Source organism: Phocoena phocoena, chromosome 5 (genome assembly GCF_963924675.1).
Source record: "Phocoena phocoena chromosome 5, mPhoPho1.1, whole genome shotgun sequence".
NCBI lineage: Eukaryota > Metazoa > Chordata > Mammalia > Artiodactyla > Phocoenidae > Phocoena > Phocoena phocoena.
Window position 1 is genome coordinate 67,943,153 of NC_089223.1, and position 21,584 is coordinate 67,964,736.

At 40.0% G+C, this 21,584-nt stretch overlaps 1 protein-coding gene and 1 pseudogene across 2 annotated transcripts in view; one reads left to right on the plus strand and one right to left on the minus strand.

The window, feature by feature from the left end:
• Positions 1–2,157: 2,157 nt before the first annotated feature.
• Positions 2,158–21,584, plus strand: part of TEC (tec protein tyrosine kinase) — a 95,453-nt gene continuing 76,026 nt past the window's right edge. For both annotated transcript variants that reach the window (XM_065877884.1, XM_065877883.1), the window contains exon 1: positions 2,158–2,295. In XM_065877884.1, the coding sequence (XP_065733956.1) occupies positions 2,158–2,295 (138 nt within the window). The remainder of the gene's footprint in view (positions 2,296–21,584) is intronic.
• Positions 4,806–7,657, minus strand: LOC136123731 (small ribosomal subunit protein eS8-like; annotated as a pseudogene).

Consider the following 21,584-nt stretch of genomic DNA (forward strand, 5'->3'; position numbering starts at 1 on the left):
GCTGCTTCCCACTAGCTATCTACCTTACGTTTGTTAGTGTGTGTATGTCCATGACTCTCTCTCGCCCTGTCACAGCTCACCCTTCCCCCTCCCCATATCCTCAAGTCCGTTCTCCAGTAGGTCTGCACCTCTATTCCTGTCTTATCCCTAGGTTCTTCATGACATTTTTTTTTTTTCCCCTTATATTCCATATATATGTGTTAGCATACAGTATTTGTTTTTCTCTTTCTGACTTAACTTCACTCTGTATGACTTAACTTCACTCACTACAAATAACTCAATTTCGTTTCTTTTTATGGCTGAGTAATATTCCATTGTATTTATGTGCCACATCTTCTTTATCCATTCATCTGTCGATGGACACTTAGGTTGCTTCCATGTCCTGGCTATTGGTAATAGTGCTGCAGTGAACATTGAGGTGCATGTGTCTTTTTGAATTACGGTCTTCTCTGGGTATGTGCCCAGTAGTGGGATTGCTGGGTCGTATGGTAGTTCTATTTGTAGTTTTTTTTTTTTTCGGTACGCGGGCCTCTCACTGTTGTGGCCTCTCCCGTTGTGGAGCACAGGCTCCGGACGCGCAGGCTCAGCGGCCATGGCTCACGGGCCCAGCCACTCCACGGCATGTGGGATCCTCCTGGACCAGGGCACGAACCCGCATCCCCTGCATCGGCAGGCAGACTCTCAACCACTGCACCACCAGGGAAGCCCCTATTTGTAGTTTTTTAAGGAACCTCCTTACTGTTCTCCATAGTGGCTGTATCAATTTACATTCCCACCAACAGTGCAAGAGGGTTCCCTTTTCTCCACACCTTCTCCAGCATTTATTGTTTCTAGATTTTTTGATGATGGCCATTCTGACCTGTGTGAGATGATATCTCATTGTAGTTTTGATTTGCATTTCTCTAATGATTAATGATTGTGTGGTGTTTTCTTAATAAGTTCTCTCCCACATCTCAGTAACCTTGTGGTATTTACCTCCATATTTTATGAATGAAGGAAACTGATGATATTCAGAGGTTAAGCTGTTGTAAAGTAACCTTCCAGAAAATGGAGGGCCTGATTGGATGACGAGAGTTCAGTAATAGGGAGTTGCAAGGGTGTTTCCGAGGTGTCGGGTTGGGCGTGAAGATGGTAGGCTTCCTCACTGGCAGTATCTGGTTCCCGGCTGTGCTCTTCACATGACTCCTGTTGCCTCTGTGGTTTGATACACAATGACTTCTTGTCAGAGTGTGGTGGAGGGCAGGGAAGAAAGGGCTGTTGTCCATTCAACTTGTCTCAGGTAAGAATGTTCAGGCCTTTTCTGAGTATCTTTGGTTTTCAGAGAGTTAAATTTTGTTGGATTTTAGAAGGCTTATTAGTCTAGGCATGGATAGTCTAGACGTGGGGCTCCAAATATATGGCTGAGAACCTTATACAGGTGAGCTCTGCCCTGAAGGGCAGCTGTGTAGGGTAGGTTGGCTGAGTAGGATTAGCTGTAACTGGGTGGGTTTCCTTCCTCTTGTGGTTGAGACAGGAGCCATAGGGAAGAGAAATGTGGAGCATGGTAGTGTAGGTATCAGAGAACATCCTCGTGGCTCTGGTGGCGAGGATGCTTGATCAAGATTACATCCTTACTAGAGCTGGAGATTGAATGCTATCCACCACTATGGTAATGCATTTTGTTCACAGTCTACCGTGCCTGTGTGCTTGTCTGTTTTGTGTACCAAGATCCTGAGGCAATTTAAATATCAGCCTAAACCAGCCATGCAGGCAATGAAATGTACTTTTCCTGCTGAGATATTTGTTTCCCTGCAGTCAGATAGCAGAAGAGTGTGCCAGCAAGCTAAGGGATGGCAGGGAGGGACAAAGGAGTGAATCATCATCATCATGGCAAACCTTGATTAGATTTTCTTATGAAATCCAGGGACATGGAGGAACAGGATGGGGCTGGGGAAGAAGAGGAGGTTGAGCTTTCATGCCCTGGGCATTTTTAGTCCAGGTGCATGGAGTAACATTCCTCGGCTCTAGCTGTGGTCAGAGTAAAATCTGTTTTGGTAAATTTGGAATGACAGCCTTCTTGGATAATTAACATGTCGCATTTTATTGCAACTGTTTGTTTTCTTACTTCAGAACCCTGGGATCTTCAATGGCAGGAGAAACAGTGATCAGAAGACCAAGATGAATTTTAACACTATTCTGGAAGAGATTCTTATTAAAAGGTCACAGCAGAAAAAGAAGACATCACCCTTAAACTACAAAGAGAGACTTTTTGTGCTAACAGAGTCCATGTTAACCTACTATGAGGGTCGGGCAGAGGTAGGAGACAATCAAAGTTTACTTTGTTGCTTTCCATGTTGATACTGTTTTATAATACTGACATTCCGCATACGCTCCAAATCTTATGGAGTAAGCTTTAGGTTAATGAAGTTCAGGTAATGATTTATTATCATTTGGATTTGAAAGATAAAGTTAAGGATATGGATAGACATTTTTCACAAGTCTGGTAATTATGGGTTTAGTATATACATGGGTATACAATTTTATATCGGCCTACTGAATTAATGTGTTAGAGAAAACAAATCCCTACATCAGTTTTAGATCCTTGTGGAATTCATTAAGTATGTTGTGTACATGGCTCTTTTCCATAAACTATCATATTATGTATAAAAGTCTTCTTTAGCACATATAAGCTGTCTGTGTTCATCACTTTATATGAATATTTCTTCATTATTAAGTGAAAGTTACTTAAAACTGCTTAGTGATTTGGTGGAGTTGACTGACAACAGAACTGTTCAACTTTTTTTTGTGATGAGCAGCTAGTGCAAAGTTCCTTTGATGGGAGCAGAGGGCAGTGGCTCACAGAACCTGGTCAATGAGCAGGTGGCAGAGGAGGGCCATGTTGTCAGCCAGCTCCTGGCTTTTCAGTTGTTTTAGCCTCTGGTTCTACCACTAGATGAGGTGCATGCATATACAGTGGCCTCCGACCCATCTTTTTTTCTCCTGCCATCTTGGGAGTGCCTCATCTAGTACTGCAGGCCCAGCCACGTTCCTCCCTTTTAGAAATTTTCTTGGGTTCTAGGGAATGGCTGGGAGACTGTGTTGCCCTTTTTGACCGCATGCCATTGTCTACTTGGTTACAGTAGATTGTTGGTGATCTTGATGTTTGATTTTAGTTTATTTAATTCTGCTGTTTTCCTAGAGCACCTTCCTCAGAAATGGATTTACTCATTTTTATTTTGTTTTTGTTTTGTTTTACTTCCACTAATTTCTCCCACTGATTTCTCTGTATTTTGGTTCCCCCAATACAGACAGAATGGCATTGCTTCTTGCTGGTGGTCCTCAACTCTGTTAATTTCTGCTGTGGCTTGTCATTGTGGAATTTTGCAGGTTCACGTAATTTAGGACTATGGTCCTTTACCCACCTTCCTAAATCCCCAAAATGCTGAAGACCCAAACTTCAAAAACTCTTTCAGTTGCAAAACCTGACCTTAGATGAAGCTATTTTTAGTCTTTATCTTAGTGTGATTTGTGTGTGTGTGTGTTTGTGTAGAATTAGTAATGTGTTTAATTATGTGGGGCTGTCCAGTTCTTACTGGGAGTGTATATGGTATATGTGCTATATTACACTTATTAAATCTGAAAAATTGAGGATTCCAAAAGGGTTTCAGATAAGACTAGAAATATGAATTATTTTAAAATCTAAAATAAATTTTAAGGGGAACGTTAATAATTTTTTGCTGTATAATAATGATTTGTCATAATTTGAATAATATCATAAGAAAAGAATAGGAATGTAACAGTAAACATGGGAAAGTGTGGTCCTTTACTAACCAAAAAAAACCTCAGAAACCTACATTACCTGCTTAGAAACATGGACCCATACAATTGAAATACATTGTAATTGTTAAGTCACTTTGAAGATGGTAAATGATAATACAAAGATGATACAAAGTTAAAAGTGCCCTAATTGCTTTAGCTTAAGCAGAATAAAGAGAACAGTGGAAACCCTCTCACTTCAGAACCTGACCCACTGTCTTTCCTGGCAGCAGCCTTCCCCACCATGAGAACCAGAAAGGACAGAATGAAGAGGTTGTCACAACATGTAACAGCCCAGCCTCTGACACTTAGCATTGATTTACTGTATAGCACAGGGAATTATACCCGATATCTTGTAATAACGTATAATGGAATATAATCTGCAAGAAACCTGAATCACTGTGCTGTACATCTGAAACGTACACAATATTGTAAATCAACTATACTTCAATTAAAAAAAAAAAGAAAAAACAAGAAGAATCCATCTCCTTTCTGGCTACTGCTGACTGGCCCAGGGAGCCTAGTCCCGTTAGCTAGTCCTGCCTGAACCCCCCTCCTCCCATGAGCTGGGCATTCTGATCCCTCCTGGATTCTTTTCTTGGGGACTGATGTTCATTGGCAAACTTATGACCTTCAGTTGGAAATATGGTTGCAGATTTGTTTGCCTCCCACAGTTAAAAAGAAATAGTTAACTATATTAAAAAGTCAGGAATTTTAAGGTAAGAATCTGAATTCTTGAGACAATAAAAGTTCTGACAGTACTAGGCAGAATTCCTTCTTGACAGCTCTCGGCCTAGCTCCTAGGTAAGCCCAGTAGCACTTCGCTGTTATGTTTCTTCCCTGTTTGGGTTAATCTGCCCAGTTCTCTGTTTTCCTTGGGTAAATGTTCTTGTTTTCATCTCCCTCGCCCTAGAAGCTGTGATCTGAAAAGGGCTGTAATGTGGGTAACCCACATTTTTTAGAACAATAAACACCTTTATTATATGAGCTAAGATAGGAGGGAAGAGGATTTATTTGCCTTTCTGGGCCTTGATTTTCCTCAGATAGAACTCCAGCTCCTTTCCCTCTAGCACATAGTGATCTGCTCAGCCACACTGGCCTGCTCTTGAAGTGATGCATGCAAGAAGCTTGTCCTGCTGGAACTGCTCCTATAGAAGACTGCTGATTTTGGCATTCTTTTTCTTTTTTTCTTCATTCATTCATTTATTTTTGCCTGCGTTGGGTCTTCGTTGCTGCCTGAGGGCTTTCTCTAGTTGCAGCGAGCAGGGGCTACTCTTCGCTGCAGTGCACAGGCTTCTCATTGCGGTGGCTTCTCTCGTTGTGGAGCATGGGCTGTAGGCAAGCGGGCTCCAGTAGTTGTGGCATGGGGGCTCAGTAGTTGTGGCTTGTGGGCTCTAGAGTGCAGGCTCAGTAGTTGCGGTGCACAGGCTTAGTTCCTCTGCTGCATGTGGGATCTTCCCAGACCAAGGCTTGAACCAGTGCCCCCTCCACTGGCAAGCGGATTCTTAACCACTGTACCACCAGGGAAGTCCTGACATTCTTTTACCTTTCGTCATATTTCTTTCTGTTTTTTAAAAAAATTATTTATACAGTGTATTTTATGTTGAAAGTTTTTTTAAATTAATTAATTACTTTTTGGTTGCTTTGGGTCTTTGTTGCTGTGCGTGGGCTTTCTCTAGTTGCGGCGAGTGGGGGCTACTCTTTGTCGTGGTGCGCGGGCTTCTCACTGCGGTGTCTTCTCTTGTTGTGGAGCATGGGCTCTAGGGCGCGTGGGCTTCAGTAGTTGTGGCACATGGGCTCAGTAGTTGTCACTTGCAGGCTTTAGAGCACAGGCTCAGTAGTTGTGGTGCATGGGCTTAGTTGCTCTGTGGCATGTGGGATCTTCCTGGACCAGGGCTCGAACCTGTGTCCCCTGCATTGGCAGGTGAATTCTTAACCACTGCGCCACCAGGGAAGCCCCCTTTTATCATATTTCTTCTCAATATTCTTTGATCGTTTTTTGTTTAAAATCTCTTCCTCCTCAGGAGTCAGCTTGGCCCCCCTCTTGTGGCCGAGGGGCAGTGCACAGTGGGACTTGTACCACTACCGGTACCGTGTGCTGTCAGTGAGCATGATGCATTTCTTCACCAGGGTCTTGGTATGGACCAGTTTGTTGTTGGATGCATTGTAGACAACATCAATGATCCTTGTCTTGCGTGTACAACACTCCGAGCCCCAGGAGAAGTTCCCCACGTCTAGCCTCAAAGCCGGGTAATTCTTGTTGCCCCTCCTTGCACATGGACTGTGTGTATGCGGCGGGGTCCAATCTTGGTGTTGGCAGCAGGGCATTCCAGCTCATACCTCCACTTCCTGTGGTAGGGCTTTCTCTTGTCCCCGGTCTTGCGGCTCTTGTGCCGGTTGTCCCGAGAGATGCCTACGTGTGGAAGCAGGGGTCAGGAGCCTCAGCCAGGGAGCCCAGGGCTGGGCCCTGCCAGCCCAGTGCCCAGAGTCAACAGGTATTAAAAGAAAATGTTAAAAGTGTAAGACTTGCAAGACTCTAAGTGGATTAGAAAAACCATGGGGGCCATTCTGCGGTAGCCCCAGAGATATTTATTTTAGTTGTTCATAGTTCTGTTTTTAAAATAAATACTGGGTAGGCTACTGATTGATCTAGTAGCTGTGATTCCTAGTTTCTTTGTAGCAATTCAGTGACATTCATCCTTTATTAAAACTCTCAGTTAATCACAGAGTCAGACATCAATCTTTTCCTGGTTCTCTGGACCCCAGCTCCTTTGATAGGATGGCAATAAGCTTTTACTGAAAATTTTCCTATTAAGTACAGTTTATTGTACTTTTCAAAGTATGCTAAGAAATTCTGTTCTAGATGATGAGAAATTCAGTCAAGCTGCTTCTTCCAAGTCTCATGTAAAACTTGTGTTTCCGTTTCTGCTGTGGGCCATTCTTTGGTTTGTCCTCCTTGCTCTTTCTCAACTAGCTTATGTTTCTGCATCTTCTAGTGAACCAATAAAAGATCTTACTGACGATTTATATTGCTTGCTCTTCTTATAATAACACAGAACAAAGGAAACTGCGCTCTTGCTTTCTGGTCAGGGAACTAAATGACACAGGGATTAGACCACCTGACGTTCTGCTGGAGCCTCCACATGGTTTTGAGATGGAATCCAGGGAAGAACAGTACTGGAGTTTAATCAGAAAAAAGGCCTTTTGGGGCTTCCCTGGTGGCGCAGTGGTTGGGAGTCCGCCTGCTGATGCAGGGGACACGGGTTCTTGTCCCGGTACACATGCCGCGGAGCGGCTGGGCCCGTGAGCCATGGCTGCTGAGCGTGCGCCTCCGGAGCCTGTGCTCCACCACGACAGTGAGAGGCCCGTATACCGCAAAAAAAAAAAAAAAGAAAGAAAAAAGGCCTGTTAAATAATGGTGAGAAAACAAGGAATGGAGAGATTTTTATATGTTTAGATATTTGAATACAAAAATTTCGAGTAGCGTGTAAATCTGCAACTATTGTTAGCTAAGAAATCAGGACATTTTTATAATTGGACTTTGGTATTACCAATTTTGTTGGTTTCTTGTCTGCAACACTCCTCTGTTACGAAAACTGACAACAGTTTATAAGGTTGAGGAATAGGGAGACTAGCTGTGTCAGGGATCCCCAAGGCTACCCCCAGGTTCAGTAATTCACTAGGAGGACTCAGGGGACTGAGCGGTGAGTTTACCTCACTGCTATGATTTATTTCAGTGAAAGAAGAAAAAGCAAAATCAGCAAGGGAAAAGGTGCCTGGGGCAAGTCTGGAGGAAACCAGTCACAAGCTCGCAAGAGTCCTTTCTCAGCAGAGCCACAAAGGGGGTATATAATTCCTCCATTACCGGATTGTGACAATTGTGAAATGTTTTCTAACTGGGAACCTCGTTAGAGACTCAGTGGCCAAGGTTTTCATTGGAGGCTGGTCACATAGGCACCCTCTGTCTAAGCATGTACGAAAATTCCAGACTCCAGAAGGAAAGCAGGGGTTCAGCATAAGCCAGGTGGTTTGTACAAACAGGTTAGGCCCAGTGAGCCATTCTTATCAGTGCTGGGAATGGGAGAGCCCTCCCCTCTCAAAATGCGAGTTCCCAGAACCCAGCCAGGGACCAACCTTGTAGGCAGCTTCATAGGCCTGTCATGTTAACTCTTTCGTGTACATTAGTAGTAATTATGATACAAATTACTGAGTACCCAATACAGGCCAGGCACTGTGCTAAATAAGTACGTGCATTATTTTCTTTATTCCTCAAAACAATACTGTATGAAGTCTTATTAGTCCCCCCATTTCAAAAATGAGTGATACGAGGCTCAGAAAGTTTAAAAACTTACACAAGGTCAAATACTAATGAGTTGCAGGGCTGTTTCTTCAGAGCCTGTCTTTGAAACAACCTTGGGGAAACTTAGGAAAAAAATCTATTAAATCTCTCTATAATACAGATGAAGTTTTATTTTAAAACTTTTGAGGATATTTTTATTACTTTCAGCTATGATTTTTTAAAAAATTTTCTTTGTGGTAGAAGAAAATTAACGTCAGACAAAACGGGGATTTTTGTCTGATTCTGCCACTATCTAATTGGACTTTAGAAAACAGTGTTCTTCAATTGTTTTTATAGTTTAGAAATTGCTTTCATATAAATATATTGTCTCTTTACACCCTTAACTCCCTTGCCATCACTGTTTCAACCCAGCACACATCCGATCTATTTCCAAGTCCTGTGAATTCTCCTTCCCTTCATTACAACCTTATTGCAGCTCCCAACTCCATTCTCTTGGTGGATTACTGCCCTAGTTGATTTTACTTTTGGATCTTCATCTTTCAACTATAAAACCATAAAAGGGATTTTTAAAACTTGTAGATTTGCATCTGCTCTACGATCAAGTTAAAACTCCTTAGCTTGGAATACAAGGTACTTGATGGCCTTTTTCCTTGTCTTCTCTCTCTCCTTCCTCCATCCCCAGCTGTCTTCTACCTGCAGTTACTCTTTCACATTGTGCCTTTGTTACTATTGTTCAATCAACTTGAAGTGATATATTCCTCTACCTGCCTACCAGGATCGGTCTATCTATCCATATCTATTTTATCCATCAGAAATGTGTTGAGTGCCCTAGTAATCACTTACTCATCTTTTCTGACTCAGCTCAATCCCCACCTTCTCTGAAGCCTTTCCTGTATCCCTCCCGCCAGTGGTGGAATCCCCAGCCCACCTCAGCCCTTTTGTGCCCTGTTCATATTTTTATCATGGCATCTTGGTTGCTTGACTCTATCTACATATCTGTGTCCCCCATTGGACTTTAAGCTCTTTGAGGGCAGGGTTCATAGCTTTTCTATCTTCGTATTTCTGAGAGTTTAGTGCAGAGTTGAGTGCTCAATACACGTTGGATGGCTGGATGGGTCCAAAGGAGACATGGGGAGACCTCAACCCTTAGAAGCAGGCAGGGCAGATTTATCCTATGCAAACATCATGAGCAACCAGAAAGGTTGTCATGCTGCTAATAAGTAGAAGGGTCAGGATTTGAGCCTTGGTATTCTGACTCTAAGTTCAGTGCTCTTCCTATAATGCCTCCCTTATTGTTTTATTCCAGTTGTACTGAAATCAAACATTCTATGTGATGAGTTGTTTGAAAATCTAACCTTTTACCCAGGTTAACTGTCGGGATAGTGGAGGTAGTTATAAGATGATGGCACGAGTCTCTTGAATATCCTGGGCAACCTCTCATATTTCTATAAGGCCTTCTGGGTTACATAGAGTTGTTTTCTTTACCACCCCTGGAACCTGGAGACTCTAGTGATATAGGCATAAGAGCTTACTAAGGTTCTGAAATGATCAGATATTTCTCCCTTAGTTGTATCCCTAGACTAGGTGGACTCCCAGTGGGGAGCATAGGTTTACAAGACCTTTCTAATTGCTACCTGAAGATTTATATCTTCTGGCACTTTCTAGGATTCTGGGGGGCGAGTGTGGGGTGGACAAAATAGTTTCTTTTACTATAGGACAATTGGAAGTGTTTACATCAGACTTTAGAGGTTATCAGACAATTTACTAGCTTGTAAAAAGTGGGACAGCTCTAGATGCTCTGTAGACAGTACAGTGGCTAGTGTACTAGGGCTCTGAAAATTCTCAACTCTATTATCCCATGAAAACTCATTTTCTTTTTGGCAGTTGAGTTTCCTTGTTTCCGAAATAAGGTTGTATCAACTTCCTGTCTTGTGTCTCAGTTTCCTCTCTGGTGTCTCTTCCCCACTTTTGATTCATATCTGTACTGACCTGGATCTGACCTTCCTCATCACTTAAAAGAGCCAAGATGCAGGTCTGAAGTCCTAGGGTCTGATTTACCTTCTTAATTTGACAAATTATCCATTTTCATTTAATAATGTTCACTGTTTTTTTCCTCTAGGAAGCAGAAACCTATTTAAGATAGAAAAGGGGAGAATACCATTTGTTCCATTCACACTCCAAAAATATTTTTGTAACTTTTAATTTTGCTATAGTTTCAGACTCACAGAAAAGTTGCAAGAATAGTACAAGGAACTCTCAAGTAACCTTTACTCAGATTCATAAATTACCTATGGTTGCCCCATTTGCTCTGTCATTCTCTTGGTCTCTTCCTTGGTCTCTTCCTCTTCATATGCATGTTTTCCGAACCATTGGAAAGTAAGCTGTACACAGTCCCCTTTTGCTGTTAAATAATTCATTGTGTATTGTCTAAAAATAAGGACATTCTCTTTTAGAACCACAGTACAATGATCAAAATCAAGACATGTAACGCTGATACAGTAGTATTAAGTGGTCCAGAGTCCATAGTCAAATTTCATTCATCGTTCCACTGATGTCTTCATAGCTGTTTCTCAACCTCCCCTCCTTGCCCAAATCCAGGATCTAATCCCTGATCACACATTGCATTTAGTAGGTCAAGACATAAAGTTTGTAAATGTCCATGGGGCAAGGAAGAGAAATGCATGGAGGAAATACTGTCCTTTGTCGTTTGTTGTAAAATGCCAACTACATCATGAATACTCAGTGATTGTATATCAGAGTCTGCAAACATGAAATTGGATTTAAAAATCATTAGAGTTGTTCTCCTACTCTCATTCTCATGGTCATCATTAGGGGCTGAAGATCACCTTCCTGCGAAATAAGTTATTTTAGCTTGGTCCACTGAGATGAATATTAATCACTTTCTCTCTCCCCCACCTCAATTTTAACTTTTTCTTCTTCTGTGTTAAATAATTATGAGTCATGTAAAGCATTTTTTGGAGAACAGTACAGTATGAGTAATTTCTAGTAAATGAAGAGGGAATTTAATCAAAGGTTTGGTCCTCATGCTACTTAAAAGTAGAAATAATAAAAGGATTCTAGATCTCAAAAAATACTCTTGGATCTGGCTGTGATAGTTGTGGTTTATTCAGTGATGATTTGTATCATGATGAGAGAGACAAAGGCCTTAAGAAAAATGAGCATTTCTGTTCATACATGGTATTACCTAGTTTATTTTATTCAGAAGACTTAGCTCTCGGCAATTTTTAGTGATTTTCGTAAGCTGAGTTTTGTTTTTCTCTGCATCGTGAACTGCTGGGCTGGGGATTCTTAGAAATCTTTGAAGCTAGTTCTGTAATTAGTAGCTTCTATTAAGTGTTTGTTGATGAGGATAGGTATGATAGCACTTACCCTGAGGAACAGTTAAAAAAAAGACCAAATTATATGAGTAGAGGGAGCATTGGTGGTAAAAGTGCAGACTATATAGATTTTTGGTGAGGAGTGGGGTTGGGGAGGGATTGGGGAACGTCTCCATTTGGCTATGGGTTGGAGTATGAGCAGTGTTGGGCAGAGGGAACATCATGTGCAAAGGCCCTGGGGTGGAAGAGGGCTTGGTTTGTCTGTGGAACTGTTCTGTTCTAGACCTACCTAGATTTATATGCTGATAATTACCCACTCATGGGGATGATTATTTGTTAGTAATGAAGAAGTCGTACAATTTTAGAGCTGGAAGGAACTTTAAAGAGTAACCTTCAAGTCTTCCACTTGTGGAAACTGAAGATAAGGAAATGATTTGCTCCAGGTCACCCAGTAAGCTGGTTGTTAAGCCTGGATCAAAACTCAGATCAGCCTCTCTGATTGCACTGCCTTTGTTTGGAAAAGATGAGTTTGGGTTGCCCAGATAGGTGAGGGTACTTACACAGCTTAAATAATATGATTGTTCACAGAATGGACTCCATCTAGTGACTATTCAGACCCCTTTGCTTAAAATACTTGTCACTTTTTTGCCTTTGAAGCTTTGCTCTTGCTGTGCTTAACAGTTGTCCTTCTGTTCATCCAATTCCCATCTCAAGGCCTCTTTTTTTCTTTAAATTTGAAAAAATTTTATTTTTTAAAAAAATTGAAGTATAGATTTATAATGTTGTGTTAGTTTCTGATGTATAGCAGAGTGATTCAGTCGTGTGTATATATGTATCCTTTTTCAAATTCTTTTTCATTATAGGTTATTATAAGATATTGAATATACTTCCCTGTGCTATACAGTAGGACCTTGTTGTTTATCTATTTTATGTAAAGTAGTGTGTATCTGTTAATCCCAAGCTGTTTCTGTTTTGTAAATAAGTTCATTTGTATCATTCTTTTAGATTCCATATAGAGGTGATATCATATGATGCTTGTTTTTCTCTGTCTGACTTACTCTTAAGTGAGAGACCTTGTTCACCTTCCCATCCCCCAGTTATAAATGCCAACCCCTTCAGAATTACTGTTAAATTTATATGTATTATTATTGTTATTGCCTCTTTAAAGTCACCAACTACATAATAATCTCCTTGAAGGCAGAGGTTGTTGCCTCCTAATTTCAGCATATCACACAATATCTTGTACCCATTGCCTGCTCCAAAAAGTTTTTGTTGGTAAAAATTACAATAGTGATGATCAGTTAGTATTTCAAGTAAGCAAAAAGATCTTTAGCGACATTGTAATAGTTATTTTCCATGCAATTTTGTTCCATTTTAGTTGTTGAGAAGATGCCTTATTTAAAGTTAGAATCAAAACTGTGTTTTTATTTAGTATTTATTAGTATTAAGCTCTCCCCCAAACTAAAATGTGGACATTATTGTAAACAGCCGGAGTATGAACTGTCAGAAGAAATCACATGGCCATTTGAGGAAGTGAAACTACATTTTGAGTTGTTTCTAAATCCATTTAGAACATGGTTTAGCCACTGGTCAGGTACACGTAGAGAATCACCTATAGAAGGGCACTTAGAAACACCTGGGTTATTCAGTAATTCCATGACTCTCTTAAGAGAACTCTTGATGTTATTAGCCTTTGGGTTTTGTGAATATACTGTACTTCTGAGATAAATATTATCTCATGATGGCTTGATGATTGCTACTTCAGATAATTAAAAACATTGTTATAGTCTTCTTACCAAAGCTCTTCATTTACCTTTTTTATTTTTAATCTTAGTCAACTGCCTATAATATTTGCATGATACCACATTGGTAAACACCTGAATTGAAAAATTGCACAAAATATGTGCAATATAGTTGTTAAATAAAATTAAATGAGTAAGTAAGAGACTTAAATGAAATCTCTAGTGATTTTCAATAGACTGTGAGAAAGGAGTTCCCCCCCTGCCCCCGCCCGCATCATCTTAGTTGTATGTGAAGACTTTTGGAAAAGTTCTGTCTTTATTCCAAGTAATCACATAGGTATAGCTGTTCCTTAATTTTATTTGCCACTGCAAAAAGTAACATGGATAGGTGCAATTCCCTGCTCATGAGATTGTAACATGTGAATTTTTCTCCTTTTAGGGGAATATATATATGTAAAATATATTTATTTCATGTATATATATTTCCTGGCAAAAGAGAGTCTGTGCACTTATCTGTTTCATGGGAGTCAGCTCATTTGTTTTCATTCATTCATCATTTGTACAGAAAAGATTTAGTGAGTCTGTACAGTATGGTAGGGATGGAGGAATTAAAAGATGAGTGATTCTGGTTTTGTTAAGCTTACAGTCTGATTAAGTTATACTTCTGCCTTTCTGGATTCAAAATGGCAAACTTTCCTATACTGCATCCAGTCTGTTTTGAAGGGGGCCTCTTGAGACCTGGAGTTAACCTTGTGTGCCACTGTTGTTTGCACTCACCCATGCTTTTCTGGATTACCTGGGAGTCTTAACTTTCCTTGCCCTTGTGTTTCCCTCTGTTCTTAGACTTTACATAGCATAGAGTTCACAAAAGTACAGGGGTTGTGCACACATACTTGCAATGCTCTGTTCTCCATAGCATCTCCATAAAGTGTATCTGTAGATAACCAACACATTTGCCCACCATCTACTTCACAGGTGAAGACACTGGGGAACAAACAACCAAGTCAGGTACCTTCTCTGAAGTGACATCCCATTTGACTAGCTGAACCAAGATGTCTTATCTTTCTGGCTAGCATGCTGTTAAACCACACTGTGCTAGTTTAAGGAAGGGGGACTGCCTTAAACAGTGTGTTCACTGACCACCTCTATATATACGCTTCCTTCCTCCTTCCATTCTTTAGCTTTATATATAAGACCTTAGAAAGGGTGTTCTTTTAGCACTTGTTGATTTGTGTTTGTTTTTCCTCACTGCATCCCTGTGAGGTGGTGGGAATTCTATGCATTTCAGTAAATTAGAGTTGTACAGAAAAGAGACCCATGGAAAGAACATATTACTGTGAATGCTTAGATGAAAGAAACTGAAAGGGTTAAACTGAAGTTGTAACTCTTAAAAACTTTAAAATGGGTTTGGTTAAATAGTTCATTTCATAAGTACTTTAAATGATTCTTTGCAGAGAAACCTCACAGGTAACTTAATTAAAGATGAATTTATTCACATTCATAGGCTATCCCAACAAGTAGAGAACAGTGTCACAGTTGAAGAAAATCCCTAAAATCTACTGCAGTAATTAGTTCAACACTTTTAAAAATAGTAAATAAGTAAGTTAAACACTTACTAAAATAGTAAAGTAAGGTGATTTTTAGGTTAACTCAGTTCTGACTAGGATTGATTACAGTACAATATCAAAAAAAGGGTAGAGACTTGAATTTTCTTGGAAAAAGATGAGTAGCTTGATGCTGAAGATCAAATATGTAATTCAGAACTTACTTTTTAAATTTTTTTTTAAATTTTATTTATTTATTTATCTATTTTTTGGCTGCATTGGGTCTTCGTTGCTCCATGTGGGCTTTCTCTAGTTGTGGCTAGTGGGAGCTACTCTTTATTGCGGTGTGCGGGCTTCTCATTGCGGTGGCTTCTCTTGTTGTGGAGCACGGGGTCTAAGCCCGCATACTTCAGTAGTTGTGGCACAGGGGCTCAGTAGTTGTGGCACAGGGGCTCAGTAGTTGTGGCTTGTGGGCTCTAGAGCACAGGCTCAGTAGTTGTGGCGCACGGGCTTAGTTGCTCCGCGGCATGTGGGATCTTCCTGGACCAGGGCTCGAACCTGTGTCCCCTGCATTGGCAGGTGGATTCTTAACAAGCCCCAGAAGCCCCAGAACTTGTTTTTAAACAGGGTCATTCTTTTATTTTCAGACGTCACACTTAATCACTTTCTAAGGATAGGTGTTATGTCCAAAATATGTGTAGGAAACAAGACCAATTTCCATTGGATGAGATAATGTGTTTCTTGAGGTTCTAGAGTGAGCTTACCAGCAGTTTTCTATTCCTTCTTCATTATAGGGAACTTCTGTTGTGGTCTGAGGTCCATCTCTGAGTTAATTGGATTCCTGTGAGTTAGAGAGTAGACTGTGGACTTTGGAGCCAGATCATCTGGGTTCAAATCCTAAATTTGTTACTTATTAGCTGTGTGACCTTGGTCAAATTACTTAATCTCTCTGTGCCTTATTTTCCTCATCTTTAAACTGGGGCAAATAATAGTACTTCCCTCACAGGTTTTTGTCTGGAGTAAATGGATCCCTATATATGAAGTAGTTAGGACAGTTTCTGGCATATAGTAAGTGCCATTGTAAGTATCAGTGGTTATTATTATAAGTAGTTTCCATTGTCACCCACTTTTGTCTTTTTTGTATAATGTGTTTCAGAGTTTCTGCTCTTGCATCTGGCTTTTCCCAGATATAGACATTTTTTGCAATAAGCATAACCATTTCATTCTCCTAGTAAGTCATTAATCACAGGTGATTCATTCTTTAAATTGATCTTTGCTGCTTGTGGTCCAGTTACATTGTGGTGCTCTGGTTACTGGTGGAAATGCATACCTTGGGGTAGGGCTAGTTCTCATTCTTGGCACCTCTGAGCCTGTGTTGGTGGAACTCTCATCGGGTCTGCTCTGGATGTTTCTCTCTGGTTGTTTGTCTGTGGGCACATGACAGGGTGCTGATTGCGATAAATGTGTGCTGTTCAGTTTTACATTTCGTAATATCAGAGGTGGATCTACTGGTAAGCATTAGAGCCTTTCAATTCCGTAGCCCTTTCTAATGCCCCTGGAAGGGCCCTAGCGCTTTCACATTCATAATTTTGCACTGAAAAAAAGACAGTCTTCTCCCCAAAGTGTGTAAGTCTCAGGCCACTCAAAACCTGGATCTGTCTCTGCAGAGCATGTGAGACTCTATTTGTTCTAGTATCTGATAATATCTACAAATTCTGCCAGTGAAATACCCCCAGGCATCCTTACTGTAAAACATCTAAAATATAAGCATATTTATAGTTTATGTTCTTAAAAGCTTTTTTTCTAGAACAAAGAATCTACTTTAATCTGTCAAATTTATTTTCCTTTAATAAAAGTTTCAGCATTGTTGTTTTTTTTATTTATTAATTTAATTAATTATTTGATTTTATTTTATTTTTTGGCTGTGTTGGGTCTTCATTGCTTCACGCGAGCTTTCTCCCATTGCTGCGAGCGGGGGCTACTCTTCATTGTGGTGCACGGGCTTCTCATTTGCGGTGCCTTTTCTGTTGCAGAGCAGGGGCTCTAGGTGCGCGGGCTACACTAGTTGCAGCATGTGGGCTTCAGTAGTTCGGCGCACGGGCTTAGTTGCTCTGTCACGTGGGATCTTCCCGGACCTGGGATCAAACCTGTGTTCCCTGCATTGGCAGGCGGAATCCTAACCACTGGGCCACCAGGGAAGTCCTCAGTGTTGTTTTTAAAACTCCAGTACTTTTCTTGTTAAATGTATTCCTGAGTATATTATGGTTGTAGTTACTCTTGTGAACAGGTGAATTTTCATGATATGTTGTAATTAGATATAGTTGATATATAATCAAGCTCTAGATTTTTATAAATCTATTTTGTAACCAACCAGTATACTATGCTATTTCTAAGTATTATGTATTTTCTAAGTATTACAATTTTCTATTACCAACTTTGCTATAAAAGGGTTGTTTTCTATTAAATTTAACCCAAATTATGAGAATAAAATAATTTTTAAAATATAAAGAAAAATAAAAGCATTTTAAATTCTAAATGGGAATACTCGAAAGGCCATGTGGAGGCCTGGGGGAGGGCATTCCAGCAGGGGAATCCAGGAATGTAAGACCCCAAGGGAGACAGGAGCAGCAAAGAGGCTGAGGGGCTGAAGTGGAGTGGGATGGGGCGTAGGGAGGATGTGGCTGGAGACCTGGGCAAGATCCTGCGTGGATCATTGCGGACCATGGAAAAGACTTTGGATTTTTTTTTTAAATTTTTATTAAAACAATTTTTTAAAAATGTGATACAACGATTTTGGAGGGTTGGGAGTGGGGAGTGACAAAGTTTGGCTCTTACATTCATGCACGTTAAGATGCTGGGGCACAGTAGAACATGAATTGGCCGTTAGAAGGTGTGAGGTTTAAGTTCTGGCTCTGCTAGCCAGTGTAATCTTTTTTTTTTTTTTAACATCTTTATTGGAGTATAATTGCTTTACAATGGTGTGTTAGTTTCTGCTGTATAACAAAGTGAATCAGCTATACATGTACATATATCCCCATATCTTCTCCCTCTTGCATCTCCCTCCCACCCTCCCTATCCCACCCCTCTAGGTGGTCACAAAGTACTGAGCTGATCTCCCTGTGCTATGCGGCTGCTTCCTACTAGCTACCTATTTTACATTTGGTGGTGTATATATGTCCGTGCCACTCTCTCACTTCGTCCCAGCCTACCCTTCCCCCTCCCTGTGTGCTCAAGTCCATTCTCTACATCTGCATCTTTATTCCTGTCCTGCCTCTAGGTTCTTCTTAAACATTTTTTTCTTTTAAGATTCCATATATATGTGTTAGCATACGGTATTTGCTTTTCTCTTTCTGACTTGCTTCACTCTGTATGACAGACTCTAGGTCTATCCATCTCACTACAAATAACTCAATTTCGTTTCTTTTTATGGCTGAGTAATATTCCATTGTATATATGTGCCACATCTTTATCCATTCATCTGTTGATGGACTCTTAGGTTCCTTCTATGTCCAGGCTACTGTAAATAGTGCTGCGATGAACATTGTGGTATATGACTCTTTTTGAATTATGGTTTCCTCAGGGTATATGCCCAGTACTGGTATTGCTGGGTCATACGGTAGTTCTACTTGTAGTTTTTAAAGGAACCTCCATACTGTTCTCCATAGTGGCTGTTTCATTTACATTCCCACCAACAGTTCAGGAGGGTTCCCTTTTCTCCACACCCTCTCCAGCATTTATTGTTTGTAGATTTTTTGATGATGGCCATCTGACCGGTGTGAGGTGATACCTCATTGTGGTTTTGATTTGCATTTCTCTAATGATTAGTGATGTTGAGCATCCTTTCATGTGTTTGTTGTATATCTGTATATCTTCTTTGGAGAAATGTCTAGTTAGGTCTTCTGCCCATTTTTGGATTGGGTTGTTTGTTTTTTTTTGATACTGAGCTGCATGAGCTGTTTGTGTATTTTGGAGATTAATCCTTGTCAGTTATTTCACTTGCAAATATTTTCTCCCATTCTGAGGGTTGTCTTTTTGTCTTCTTTATGGTTTCCTTTGTTGTGCAAAAGCTTTTAAGTTTTATTAGGTCCCATTTGTTTATTTTTGTTTTTATTTCCATTTCTCTAGGAGGTGGGTCAAAAAGGATCTTGCTGTGATTTATGTCATAGAATGTTCTGCCTATGTTTCCCTCTAAGAGTTTTATAGTGTCTGGCCTTCCATTTAGGTCTTTAATCCATTTTGAGTTTATTTTTGTGTATGGTGTTAGGGGGTGTTCTAATTTCATTCTTTTACATGTAGCTGTCCAGTTTTCCCAGCACCACTTATTGAAGAGGCTGTCTTTTTCCACTGTATATTCTTGCCTCCTTTATCAAAAATAAGGTGACCATATGTGCGTGGCTGACCATATCTCCAGGCTTTCTATCATGTTCCATTGATCTGTATTTCTGTTTTTGTGCCACTACCATACTGTCTTCATCACTGTAGCTTTGTAGTATAGTCTGAAGTCCAAGAGCCCGATTCCTCCAGCTCCATTTTTCTTTCTCAAGATTGCTTTGGCTATTCAGGGTCTTTTGTGTTTCCATACAAATTGAAATTTTTTGTTCTAGTTCTGTGAAAAATGCCATTGGTAGTTTGATAAGGATTGCATTGAATCTGTAGATTGCTTTGAGTAGTAGAGTCATTTTCACAATGTTGATTCTTCCAATCCAAGAACATGGTATATCTCTCCATCTGTTGGTATCACCTTTAATTTCTTTCATCAGTGTCTTACAGTTTTCTGCATAAAGGTCTTTTGTCTCCTTAGGTAGGTTTATTCCTAGGTATTTTATTCTTTTTGTTGCAGTGGTACATGGGAGTGTTTCCTTAATTTCTCTTTCAAATTTTTCATCATTAGTGTATAGCAATGCAATAGGAATGCAAGAGATTTCTGTGCATTAATTTTGTATCCTGCTACTTTACCAAATTCATTGATTAGCTCTAGTAGTTTTCTGGTAGCTTCTTTGGGATTCTCTATGTATAGTATCATGTCATCTGCCAACAGTGACAGCTTTAACTTCTTTTCCGATTTGGTTTCCTTTTATTTCTTTTTCTTCTCTGATTGCTGTGGCTAAAACTTCCAAAACTATGTTGAATAATAGTGGTGAGAATGGACAACCTTGTCTTGTTCCTGATCTTAGTGGAAATAATTTCAGTTTTTCACCATTGAGAATGATGTTGGCTGTGGGTTTGTCATATATGGCCTTTGCTATGTTTAGGTAAGTTCCCTCTATGCCTACCTTCGGGAGGGTTTTTTTTTTTTTTATAAATGGGTGTTGAATTTTGTCAAAAGCTTTTTCTGCATCTATTGAGATGATCATATGGTTTTTTTCCTTCAATTTGTTTATATGGTGTATCACACTGACAGATTTGCATGTACTGAAGAATCCTTGCATTCCTGGGATAAACCCTACTTGACCATGGTGTATGATCCTTTTAATGTGCTGTTGGATTCTGTTTGCTAGTTTTTTGTTTTTTTTTTTTCCTGCGGTATGAGGGCCTCTCACTGTTGTGGCCTCTCCCGTTGCGGAGCACAGACTCTGGAAGCGCAGGCTCAGTGGCCATAGCTCATGGGCCCAGCCGCTCCGCAGCATGTGGGATCTTCCCAGACCGGGGCATGAACCTGTGTCCCCTGCATCGGCAGTTGGACTCTCAACCACTGCGCCACCAGGGAAGCCCTTCTGTTTGCTAGTTTTTGTTGAGGATTTTTGCATCTTTGTTCATCAGTGATATTGGCCTGTAGTTTTCTTTCTTTGTGACATCTTTGTCTGGTTTTGGTATCAGGGTGATGGTGGTTTCGGACAGTGAGTCTGGGAGTGTCCCTCCCTCTGATATATTTTGGAAGAGTTTGAGAAGGATGGGTGTTAGCGCTTCTCTAAACGTTTGATAGAATTTGCCTATGAAGCCATCTGGTCGTGGGCTTTTGTTTGTTGGAAGATTTTTAATCACAGTCTCAATTTCAGTGCTTTTGATTGGTCTGTTTATATTTTCTATTTCTTCCTTGTTCAGTCTTGGAAGGTTGTGCTTTTCTAAGAAATTGTCCATTTCTTCCAGATTGTCCATTTTTTGGTATATAGTTGCTTGTGGTAATCTCATGATCCTTTGTATTTTTACAGTGTTGGTTGTTACTTCTCCTTTTTCATTTCTAATTCTATTGATTTGAGTCTTCTCCCTTCTTTTCTTGATGAGTCTGGCTAATGGTTTATCAATTTTGTTTATCTTCTCAAAGAACCAGCTTTCAGTTTTATTGATCTTTGCTATTGTTTTCTTCATTTCTTTTTCATTTCTTTCTGATCTGATATTTATGATTTCTTTCCTTCTGCAAACTTTGGGGTTTTTTTGTTCTTCTGTCTCTAATTGCTCTAGGTTACGTTAGGTTGTTTATTTGAGGTGTTTCTTGAGGTAGGATTGTATTGCTATAAACTTCTCTCTTAGAACTGCTTTTGCTGCATTCTGTAGGTTTTGGATTGTCGTATTTTCATTGTCATTTGTTTCTAGGTATTTTTTGATTTCCTCTTTGATTTCTTCAGTGATCTCTTGGTTATTAAATAGTGTATTGTTTAGCTTCCATGCGTTTGTATTTTTTACAGATTTTTTTCCTGTAATTGATATCTAGTGTCATAGCGTTGTGGTCAGAAAAGATACTTGATACAATTTCAATTTTCTTAAATTTACCAAGGTTTGATTTGTGACCCGATATATGATCTATGCTGGAGAATATTTCGTGAGCACTTGAGAAGAAAGTGTATTCTGTTGTTTTTGAATGGAATGTCATATATATATCAGTTAAGTCCATCTTGTTTAATGAATCATTTAAAGGTTGTGTTTCCTT